This window comes from Lactuca virosa, chromosome 2, assembly GCF_052849685.1.
Source record: "Lactuca virosa cultivar CGN04683 chromosome 2, Lactuca_virosa_CGN04683_v6, whole genome shotgun sequence".
Lineage (NCBI taxonomy): Eukaryota > Viridiplantae > Streptophyta > Magnoliopsida > Asterales > Asteraceae > Lactuca > Lactuca virosa.
Window position 1 is genome coordinate 119,016,235 of NC_136427.1, and position 12,529 is coordinate 119,028,763.

At 38.4% G+C, this 12,529-nt stretch overlaps 1 protein-coding gene across 1 annotated transcript; it reads left to right on the top strand.

The window, feature by feature from the left end:
* The first annotated feature begins 4,716 nt into the window (after window positions 1-4,716).
* LOC145157698 (uncharacterized) lies at window positions 4,717-11,094 on the top strand. The gene is made up of 4 exons (XM_079076701.1): window positions 4,717-5,021; window positions 5,486-5,666; window positions 9,231-9,844; window positions 10,071-11,094. The coding sequence occupies exons 1-4, from the start codon at window positions 4,717-4,719 to the stop codon at window positions 11,092-11,094; spliced, it is 2,124 nt and encodes a 707-aa protein (XP_078932827.1).
* The last annotated feature ends 1,435 nt before the right edge of the window (window positions 11,095-12,529 follow it).

The following is a 12,529-nucleotide window of genomic DNA, read 5'->3' on the forward strand; positions in this document are numbered from 1 at the left end:
GGAATCGACGTGAGAATAAGAGTGTGGGGAAATAAGAAAAAGGTGTGGTGGTACTGCGGGGAGCCGTAGTACTCACCAGTCAGTGAGAAGGTGTGGTGGTACTGTGGGGAGCCGTAGTACTCACCAGTCAGTGAGAAGGTGTGGTGGTCCTGCGGGGAGCCGTAGTACTCACCAGTCTATGAGAGGGTGCGGTGATAGTGCGGGGAGCCGTAGTATTCACCAACCCGCAAGTGAGGAGCATTGTGAACCGACGGGGAGACGTAGTTTTCACTAGTCAGGGCGAGACTGGGGTCTCCATATTTGTCGGGAATCATTATGCTCTGAGTTGAGTTGCAGTTGTCGCAACCGAAGGGATTGGAGAAGTGGTGTACGCGTGGGTTGCGAGTCATGGGTCACGTGATGAGTGCTTATTGGGACGAGTGGTTCTAATCCTGTGTCGGACCAGACGCTTGAGTTGAGTTTGGCTCTAGTAGTGTATTGAGTAGGCAAGATGAGATTCCAGATTTTCAGATGGATTTCATTTGAGTGGTAATGATTTCCATCTGATGTTTTTAGACCTGGGAGGGTCGGTTCGTTGGTTGTGGGGGACTACGAGGCACATGGGACGGATAAGTGATAGATGACAGAGGTCGGTAGTGGGGCGTCATCAGATAGATTGTAGTACTCGCTTGAGGTAAAGCGAACTTCGTGATTTTGTGTGCCATATGATGGGTTGAGATAACGAATGTAATTCGGAAGGCTTTAAAATCGTTTTATTGGGTGTGCAAGGAGTAGCCTTGGAGGTTCAATTGTGGGGTCGGGAACTGATCTGGTACTTAATGACGGAAGGGACACTTGAGAGGAAGCTGGATCTTATGATGGTTAGTATCAGAGAGTAGTTCCGACCGGGTTTGGTCGTTCTTTTGTGCCCGAGGACAGAGTATTGAGGTTCATTTTTTCAAAGGGTTCTGTTTGGTTTCGGATGCCTTGGGGAGATCGTTTATTGTTGTGATTTTCGGATCCACTTCTCGGGTTGTCGATTTGATCTGAGTATTGACAAGGAGTGATTTCGAGGGCGAAATCAAATTTAAGTGGGGGAGAATTGTAACACCCTGTTTCAGATTTGTTGCGATTGAAGACTCGTGGGCCGTAATCTGAATATTAGAAGGTTTCAAGATTTTGAAGGAGAAATGTTTAGGCCTTCTTGGATATGGATAGGGTGTATTGTGCGAGAAAAGGGTTCGGGTTGTGCTTTAGGTCCCAAGTGTATCGGCAAGTGTTGGTTTGGACTTTTCATGAATTTTGGATCTGAGTTCGAGTGGGCTTTAGGAGAAATAACATAAGTGTGGAGCTTCTCCTTACCTTTTCGTGGATATAAAGTTCGTCGGAAACGGACATCGGGTGAGGAAGATATAGCACTTTGAAGTTTTTGACATAAATGGTCCCTGATGGAAAAGTTGGCAAAGAAAGGGCCATGCATGCAAAGTAAGAGGCGCGTGGGTACGCCCAGCGTATGAAAGGAAATGGCCGTGGGTATCATAGGCGTACGCCCAGCGTACAAGGAGGTACGCCCAGTATACGTCCGGAGTCCAAAAAACACTAAATTTTAGGGTATGCCACTATAAAAGGAATGATAAGTCTCAAGGGTCAGCCTCCATTTCACCCTTGGTCAGTTCCCAGGAAAACCCTAATCCTCTTGGAGCATCCTTGGAGCTTGGAAGGCTTTGTGAGGGCATTTTGGTGTTTTGGTTCCACTCTCCAAAGAAGGAAAGGTCAAGGCAAGGTGTTGGTGCAAGAGAGAAGGTTCAGATGTGGGATTATTGCTTCACTTCAGACCATCTCAAGGTATAAAGATCTAAACTTGGTGATTATTTCCTTAGATATCTTAGAGTGAGTTTTTGGACCATTTTAGTCCAAAGGTAGAAGCTTTGTGGTTCAATCTGACTTCCAGGACTTGGAGTTGATACTCTTAGTTCTAAAAGTGTCCCTAAGGCAGAAAGTTGCCATCTTGGAAGTCTTAATGGATTCATGCATGAGTTAAGACCTTTTCATTGGAAGTAGATTATTTTTTTTGGATTTTGAGCTTATGTGGGTCATGCAAAGCCATCAAGTAAGAAACTTTATGGTTTAAGACATGGAAAAGGACCTGGATCTGAGTTGGTAGCCTCTGGAGGGGAGTATTAAGCACTTAATGGGAAAGTATCTTAACGGGGGTAGTACGCCCAACGTACACACCATTTGTCTAGTACGCTTAGCGTACGTGAGTGTACGCCCCGCGTACTCTGGCAGTTTGGGCCTTGTGTTGTTGGTCCATGCTATGGGCCATGCCTTGGGTCTTTAGGCTGTTGGGCCATCATAAGTCTGAAGTTATGGGCCAAGGATATATTTGGGCTTGGGGTAAGGCCCATTGGAGGGAGCGGGCCCAGTTTAGCAAAGTGGGCATGGGGAGTTTATCTAGTGTTGGGCTTGCCTTGGAGATCTGAGATTTTGGGCCTCTGGAGAGCCCACTTATCGTTGGGCCTTGGTGGGCCCAATGGGTTTTAGGTCATTAATGGGCTACCCTTAGACCTTAATAGTGAGAGTTGGACTTAGTTCCTAATTGGGTTAATTGTGGGTTGACACTCAGTTAGTGGCCGGTGCGTAGCAACAGCATTTCTAGGGGCTGTTCGTCACTCAAGGTGAGTCTTCTCACTATACTTTACCTTGAGTAGTAGTTATGTGTGACCGGAAGGTCTTATGTGCTTACATTAAGTATTGTGTTATCCTGCCTTATGTTTTATGTTGTGCATTATTTCTTTGTGATTTATGCCATGCAAAGCTTTATAGACCGGACCAGAGGGTCCAACGATCTATGAGGCCGGAAGGCTCAACCAGACCGGACTGGAGGGTCCAACGAGCTATGACCGGACCAGAGGGTCCAACGAGCTATGGGACCGGAAGGTCCCACTAAGACACATCGGATCGGAGGGTCCTACAGAGTTATAGCCTCGAGTGGCTAATATGTGTATGTGGTATTTTGGGGAACCCACTAAGCTTCGTGCTTACCGTGTTATGTGTTATGTGTTTCAGGTTCTTAATTGGATCGCGGGAAGGCGCCGACTTGATTGTACACACCAGTGAGAGAGTCATGTTCTTGAGGATCCTAGATTTCTAATCAAACAATTAAGGAGTTGCAAGTTGTAAATTAAATAAATGAGATTTTAATGAAATGTGTCATGAGAATTTATATGATTTTAAATGAAAACTTTGTCTTGAAAATTACGGTGTTACATTGTATCTTTGTATTCTTAGACCTGAGATACATATTTAGGACTTGAAGTGTAGGAATTTTTGTGCTTTGACATGGTTTAACACTGTTCCGTAAAAGGCAGTTATAAGGGCCATTGTTGGGTATGACATGAACTACATTGATAGGTGTATGTATTCAAGATGGGATTTGTTCATCTTATTCGTTGAGAGTTAAACATCTAAGGCCTTACTCAAAGTTAAACAGTAAATGATATTGATCGCGATCCATATCCCATGTTCAACATGATGTCTGAGACAAAGGAATAATTGATACCACACGTTTAGTAACAATTGTAGCTTAGAGCTCCTGAAATTGGTTTTTAATGAAATGGCACCCTTCGTATGTTGTTAGGGGTAGTAGCCAGTTGTTAGACGTCAGCTACTGTCTATATCAGTCTGTAATGAATCTTGTGCAAGTGGGAGATTGTTGAATCTATATGCCTAAGAATCATTATGGAGTGATATTGTTAATAATATATGATCCTATATGGTCACACCTTTATTAAGTTGACACATTTGGTGTATTTAATATTAATGTGATTATTAATAGATAATATCAATTCTTGTATTTTAATTAGGGAATAATTATTGTTTTATGAAAATAATAATTATAAGAGAGTATAACTAGTTATTATTTCATATGGTGTGAATCAATAAGTCATGCACAACCTTTTGGACTAGTTGGATTCTTTTGTCTTTTACCTAAATACAAAGTTTATATTTTATATAATTTGAGTTTATAAAAATTAAAGAATTCTCCTTCTTTCAAGAGGCATGGCCAAAATTATTATTATAAGAAGAGAGGTTGTTTGTCAACTTTCTTCTTATATTCCCCATGATTTTAAAAGGATACCAATACTTTATGTTATTATAATATAAATATATGGCTTGCATGTGAGTATAAAAGGAAGGCTTTTGCATGAGTTTTTGACTAGTTTTTCTTCTCATCTCTCTCATGAACGAAATTATATCTCTTTATACACCTTTCTTTATTTTGAAGCAAGTTTGGTGAATTAGAGGCCCTCTTGAGTTGTCTCCTTTAGTGCTTATTTGAGTTAAGTACTTAAAGGCTTAAGACACTCAAGAATACAAGAAGGAACTAGCATTCCAAGTGACTTACTCTTGATGGTGGATACACATAGAGAAATTCTACTCTTGAACTTTTGCAACTTTTATTTCATTCTAACCTCTATAAATGGATCCTTGATGGTTTGGTTTTGTTATAAACTAAAAATAAACTTGTTATTTTTTAAGACTTCCATTGCGGTTTTTGTGAAAAACAAACTTATATTTTGTATCAAATCCCATCAGATAAAGTTTACTGGGAAAGCTTTAATTGTTGGAGAAAAAGATAGTGATGATGGCAATGTTGAAGTTTGGTTAACAAATTTTGAGGATGATGAGGTCTGAAATCAAACTCATGGATCCCACTATGTTATGAAAGAAACCATGGATGCAAGTGAAGGTGATTGTTTTGTGGCGAATAGTGTGAGTTTTGGAAGCCAAGTTTACTTCACTGATGATGGATCCAGTTTTGACGTGTGTTTTTCCACAAAGATGGTTCGGGAACACGTGGCAGAAAGCCAAAAGGTAGTCAATAAGGTACATTCTATCCTTGAATCTTTGAATATTCTTATTTCTCATTATAAATTTAAATTAACTGAGCTAAGAGATACGGTTTCAGAATTTAGTGAAAGCTTAAAATGGAATCGTATAAGAAACTCTAATATTGATGATGATCTTAGCAATATTTTGTATAAGAATGAGGAGAGGATAATAAGAATAGAATAATATGAAGTTGAGGTTTCTAGGTCTAGGGATGATGCCATTATGTTAAAAAGAGATAACAGGGTTGTCATGAAACAGTACAATATATTCTTTAAAATTGCACGACGTCTGTATAATAATATAATTTAACTCTATCCTAATTTTGACATTGCGAAATACATACATAAAACATGTCTCCATTCTTAGAATTTAAGGAGAAAGATATAGATTTTGAATGCTATCATTGTGAATCTATTCTTTCTTCTGATGAGTCATTGAGTGATTCATATAAAGTTGGACTTGAAAAAATTGATGAATTCTTGAATTCAAAAGAAAATAAATTGATGATGAATAATGTGTTAACATAAGAAGACAAACAACAAATCAAAAAGAATTCAATTAAGAAATTTAAATCATTCTGCTAGAAGTTGAATTAAGAAGAAATTCTTAGTTGTGTGAATGATTATGAGTTTGATGAAAGTGAACTGAGTGAAATATCAGTTGAAGATGAAATTGATTGTTCTTCTTTTGTGAGCCATGTTGAAGAACCGAAAAGAAAACTGATTTTTGAGGATTCAATTGAGTTTGAACGACTTTTTGAAAATCAAGGAATGAAAAATTTGAAAGAAAAGGTAGTCATTTTTCCAAAAGTTCAGAAAACACCAAATCAAGTTTTTGTTATGGAATGACTAGACATGAATGATACATATGGTTTAACTTGAATTGTTAAGACTGATAATGTCAATTCTTGTGATGATTATTTTTGGTTCGAACCAATTGATAATGTTGATGACACGAAATGTATTTTAGAGAAGACTTCCTGGAAAGTCAAAGTCATATACTGTAACACCCGGTTCCTTTTTAGAGAAGACTTCTTTGGGGTTAAGGTTTACCCATGCTTGAGTTGTTGGCCTTTTTTTATGTAGTTTTTGACCTAGGGTTTGGTATTGGGTCCTTTTTAGCCATGCAAGTTCGTAAAGTTGTCAACTTTATGGTTTAAGACCTTATTTAGTAGTAAATCTGAGGATTGGACGTTAAGGTCTTAAGGGACTACGACCCTAGGTTAGGTTTTGGGTGTAGTGACTATAGAACACGGTTTGGCATGTGGAATTAAAGATTACACAAGGAACATGGTGATTTCGGTGTTTAAGAGATGTATTGAATATGTATGGTGTTACACAAAAAGGGATCTAGATCTAGTCTACATAAATAACACACACTTACACACTCAACTTTTACACCTCTCAAGCACACCTCTACAAGTGGACTAAGCCCACCTTATATAGAGGTGTTTACATGTCTCTCTCTCATTCTCTCTAACTCATGAGTCAAAAAGCTAATGCACCACATGCAAGTGGGTTTTACAAAAGTCAACAGATTACAAAGTCAAACATGAATAACTTTGCACCCCAACATTCTCCCCCTCAAAGTTAGGAATGGATGAACCACTTCAAATCTTCAAAAATCGAGCAACTACGCGATCTGAGCCTCAAAGGTGACACATGTCGAAACAAACTTCAATCTTCAATTCTTCCATGATTCTTCAATTTGGGCTCTAGGATGTGAGACCATACAAACCGAGCATCAACGAATGATCACGAGCTTCTCAAACTCCAAATTGATCACCAAAAGTTGAGCATAAAAACACACCCCAAAAATCTTCAATAAAACCAAACCCATTTCGAAAATAAATCACTTCCGAACTTCCAATTGCATCATTTCGTAAGCTTCAAAAATTCAAGGTCACTTCGGTCTTCAAATCCGCGTAATATAAAAAATTCAAGTTCGAATTTCCATATAAATTTCTCCCCCTTTTTATAATCGAAATTTGATTGTAAAACCTTCAAGGAAAGAGAACGTGCTCTATTCGGAATTTTTCGTGTCAAAACTCTCCCTTAACATGTGGCATAAACTTTGTGCTTCAATCCGGAAAACCCAAAAAATATTCAATTTTTAGCTTCGTTCACGGACCGCCTTTGACAAAATTTCACAAAAATTGGTAGAAATTGTCAATTTCAAAATTCTGCAGTGACCCGGTGCGCCCAAAACAACAATATATGCAAAACTCTCCCCCTTTTTCAAAGCTGGGTAGAAAGCGTCAATTTGCACAAACTGTAGGGGCCTGAAATGCATTTTCTTCAATTTTCAGCAAAATCAGTCCTTTTTCGAATTTGGGTATGAACATCCAAATTTTCGAAACTCCAGGGGCTGATTTCGAAACTTCTTTATTTCCCTTTAAAACTTAGGAAGAAACATACAAATTTTTTTTTTTAAAAATGATCAAACTATCGAAACTTTAAGGGCCATATACGAAACTTTGCTTTTTCATTCCATACCTACGAAGACTTTGTCAAAAGCACCATTCTTATAAAATTTATTACCCCTTGGTATGAAATCATATGCCCTTTTTCCTTCCCTTCGTATGAAATCGTAAATCCTTTCTCTCTCTCCCCTTCGCTCAAACAGAGCTCCAAAACCATAACCCATCTGTTCGTCTATTACTCCACCTTTCGTTAACAAAAACTTCAATGCTTCGTATTTTGGTTGAAACCAAAATCAATATTACTTCCCTTGACTAGTCAATTAACGAAACACCATAAATTTTTCATTTAATCTCCTTTCGAAGTCGACTAGCAACATTTTGAAATCAAACATATTACCGTCAACATCAATCCAAATATCGACCAACATACTCATCGTTCTTATTCATCTTCCCAAACTTGACTCAAACTATCGAACAAAAATCAATCTCAGACTCCAAACATTCGAAATCCATAACCATCAAAATCTTCGCTGTTTGAGTTTCATTCCACTGTTCTTCCCCAAACATTCGACTATGAACCAATGAACTGCCTTCGCTCTTATCAAACTCAAATCTTCAAAGAGCGACTCCAATTAGTATACTCTATTAATTTCCATGGTTATTATGTACAGTATACTTAACGTTTTCGTATATTGGCCACAACTGTCTTAATTTTTATTTTATCGGCCACAACTGTCTTAATTTTGATTTTCTCATTCTAAGTCCCGTTTTCACGTCTACAACTGCAAAATTCTTTTCCTCCCTCTTCCGTCTACTACTACGATTTCCGTTTACGGTTTTTTTTCTCATCCTTCTCTGATCTTTACAATTTGTTGGGTCGGCGTTGTCTGATCAATCGGCTAACAAGAGGGAGTGATTTGGGTTTTGGTTCCGCATAGGGATTTCTGTTCTACTTCAACGTCCGTTCTTCTTGTGCTTAGGTTTGGCGAATAATCATAGAAGGTTGGAATCAAGTTCTTTTAAGTTGCTGTTTCTGTTGTTTGAAAATAATGAAAGGGATTAATTTGGGTTTTGATTACACGATTGATTTAGGTTTAGGTTGAGATTGATTGAGCAATTGTTTGTGCATCGGGATTCCTACTCTGCTTCAACTATGTGCTTCTCCTGATTATATTTTGTCAATTTATGATAAAAGGTGGGTACAATATTCTTTATTATATTGTTGTTTATCCTTTGTTGTTGAATTCTTGGGTCGATGTTTCCACGTAAACGAAGGAAAGGTTCTGCTTCTGTTCCTTCTGTTTCAAGACGCTCACGTAGAAATATATGTTCATGTATTGCCTGTGTATTACGATTGTGGCAATTGTTCTTGTATTTGCGAATTCTGTGGTGCTATTTTTTGGTATAATGAGAGGGTTCTGTATCTGTCACGGGCTGATAATCTGCGGTACACCAAGTGTTGTAAGTCTGGCACTATTGTTCTTCCTCCCCCACTGTCTCCCCCTATTGTGTTATCGCAACTTTTCGAGGATGGTCACTTTCTACATAATATAAGGGCTTATAACTCTATGTTTTCTATGACATCTTTTGGTGCAAAAGTTGATGACGAAATTAACAAAGGTCGTGGTCCATATATGTTCAAGATTTCTGGTCAAATTTTCCATAGGATTGGTTCTTTTTGTTCAGATGATTCTTCACAGCCACGTTTTTTACAGTTGTACATGTGCGATGATGAGAATGAAATATCTAATAGACTACGTTCTTTTCGTACTAACGGTGATGTAGTGTTTTCTGCGGATGTCATTAATTCTTTGAGTCACATGTTGGATACTCACAATGAGTACGTTCGTACCTTTAAAACAGCGAGGGATATGGCTGAATCTATGTGTTTGGATTCATATGGTGTATGCCTCTTCAATAATGTTCCTGACAGAAGATATGGACCCCCCCTGCTCCAGGGACATTGGGTTGTATTGTCTGTGGAGATGATGTTATTGGTGCTGTTTTTGATATTGTTATTTATTCCAAGTCTGGATTACCTCAACGAGTTAGTAAGTTACATCCAGCATACATGCCTCTACAATATCCTTTGTTATTCCCTTACGGTGAGGATGGGTGGTCACCTAAAATGTGTATCCGTGGTGGTTCTGCATCAGAAGATAGAAGTTTAACTAATAACATGTATTACAGTTACCAAATTCATGAGCAGAGGGGTGTCTATTCTTTGATTTTACATGCACAACGTTTGTTTCCACAATATTTAGTGGATGCTTATACATGCATTGAGCAGTCTAGGCTTGATTACATAGAGCATCATCAACAACAGTTAAGGTCTGAGTATATTAGTAGTGCTTACGACACCCTATCTCGAGGAGACACAGACAGCCGCGTGATCAGTAAGCGTGTATTTTTGCCTGCTTCATTCATTGGTGGCCCTAGGTATATGTACAAACACTATCAAGACGCTTTGGCTATATGTAGAGTTCATGGAAAGCCCCAGTATTTCATCACTTCTACTTGTAATGTGAGATGGCCTGAATATAGAAGGTATATGGATGTTGTTGGGCAAGGTGATATCCAAAATAGACCAGACATTATAGCCCGAGTCTTTCACATAAAGGTCCATGCCTTTATAACCTTTCTTAAAGAGCATAAGACTTTCGGCGATGTCGAAGCATGTAAGTTATATGCAGCCGGTTTGATGCCCACATTAATGTTCAATATTGCGGATGGAACATGATGATAAAGTACTTATTTAAGTACATATCTAAAGGTGTAGATCGTGTCTGTTACTATGGGAATCAGCAAAGGATAAAATGGGTGACGACATACGTTATTCATACATGCAAACTTACTCGACTTATCAAATTATACCTGACACTAATATCATTGAACAACAAGTCCTATTAGAAATTCAAAAAACACTACTTGCGTCAACACCATCCAAATCACTTGCAGACTTTGGGCTACCACTGCCATCCTCTTCTGTTGTAGCTGTTCTTAAGAATAGATTGCTATTGGAGGAAACAAGTTATGACAAACAATCGCTGGCCTCCCAATACACATACATGGTCTCACAATTGAATCCACACCAACTCAAGGTTCATGAGTATGTTGTGAAAGCCACTGAAGACAAAAGACAAATACTCCTTTTTTTATACGGTCATGGTGGTACTGGTAAAACGTTCCTGTGGACAACCCTACTTTCATATCTAAGATCCATTGGAAAAATTGTCCTTGCAGTTGCAGCCTCAGGAATTGCATCATTACTCTTACCGTCTGGTCGTACTGCACACTCAAGATTCGTCATCCCAATTGATCTAACTGATAAGTCGTCCTGTAATATTAAAAAAAGAACACAACTTGCCGAGCTGTTAAAAACTACATCCATGATAATTTGGGATGAGGCTCCGATGAGTGACAGACGATGCTTTGAATTCCTTGATAAATCTCTACGTGATATTTTGGAAGATGATAGTCATTTTTTTGGTGGGATGTCAATGTTGTTAGGTGGTGACTTCCGTCAAACACTTCCAGTTCAACCTAAAAGCAGAAAATCAGACATAATTAGCTTTACTCTCCCAAATTCATATTTGTGGTCAACCTTTACAGTATTCAGGTTGCATCACAACATGCGATTGTCAGACACAGGAACTTCTGTTGACTCTACACGTCGCACATCAGAATTTGCTTCATGGTTACTTGACATAGGTGATGGAAAGATCGGAACTCCAGACAAAGAAGATCCACATAGCACAAGGATCATACACATACCTGACATGCTTCTAATAAAATAAAAAGATCAGGGACTCGCAACACTTATTGATTTTGTGTATGGTTCTGAAATACTAACTAACGCATCACCTCAAGAGTTGTCTGCTCGGGCAATTATTTGTCCAAAAAACGAGACTGCAGAACGAGTCAATACTCTAATTTTGTCAAAAACACAAGGTCAAGAGGTAGTGTATAACAGCTATGATTCAATAAAATCACCCACTCGAGATGCATTGGACTTGGATACACTTTATCCACAAGATTACCTAAATAACTTAGATTTCTCCGGTGTTCCCACACACAACTTGTGTTAAAGTTAAACACACCTATAATGCTGCTAAGAAATATCAATCAAAGAGAAGGTATGTGCAATGGGACACGTTTGATTATTACACAGTTGCTACCGTCGGTCATTGAGGCATCCATACTAACAGGAACATGCATAGGCAAACGGGTGTACATTCCAAGAATCAAGTTTATTCACAATAGTCCAGACCTACCATTCATTTTCACAAGAAAACAATTCCCGGTAAAAGTTTGCTATGCAATGACCATAAACAAGAGTCAGGGTCAATCGCTAAAAAAAGTCGGTCTATTTCTTGAAAACTCCGTTTTCAAACATGGCCAACTATACGTCGCACTATCTAGAGCTACCTCACCCGACTCAATTAAAATTCTATTACAAGAAGAGGAAGATTTACCAGTGAATAGTACCAAGAACGTTGTCTTCAAAGATTTGTTGGTGAAAGTTGAAATGCGCGAGGTTTTATATCATATATATGTATTTGGAATATGATCTATCTAACCCAATGTGTAAAATTGTTTTGTTACAGAATTTCAAACCCCATGGTCACCATATTATTGTTTTTCACTTACTAAAAAACTAATCAACAATTTTTTTTATGCTAGCACCCAAGTGATGCCAGATATGGATAGAATATCCAACCTCTACTTCGGAGCACTGGGAAAACCACTAGAGATACGTGTGCTTCGAAAATGGACATCGAACTTCAGGAAAAACGACACCTGGTTCATCATTGTGGACAAACATGTAAGGAACAAATTGAATCACAAACCACCTCAGTCATCCACATTTATGTCCACAACTTTCTTGCTTTTTTTTTCAACAGGGAGATGCAATACAACTACTTGAACAAAAAAAAGATGAAACAACTATACAGTGAAAACTACTACTCAATGAATGCTATCGCATTACAGATTACACATGTACAACTCCAGATAAGTACCAAAAAATTCTAGATCACCCAGTTCACATTAACATTGGGGAGGCATCAACAATTGAACAAATATTTGAATGTCCATCCCTTCCAAAAGTATGGTTTCGATTCCAACCACGTGCTCACTTACATACCATAGCTGACAAGAACATCGAATATCCAGGTATAGTTTGCATGCAGACACAAAGATTACCTTACATTGTAGAACATATGTACACAA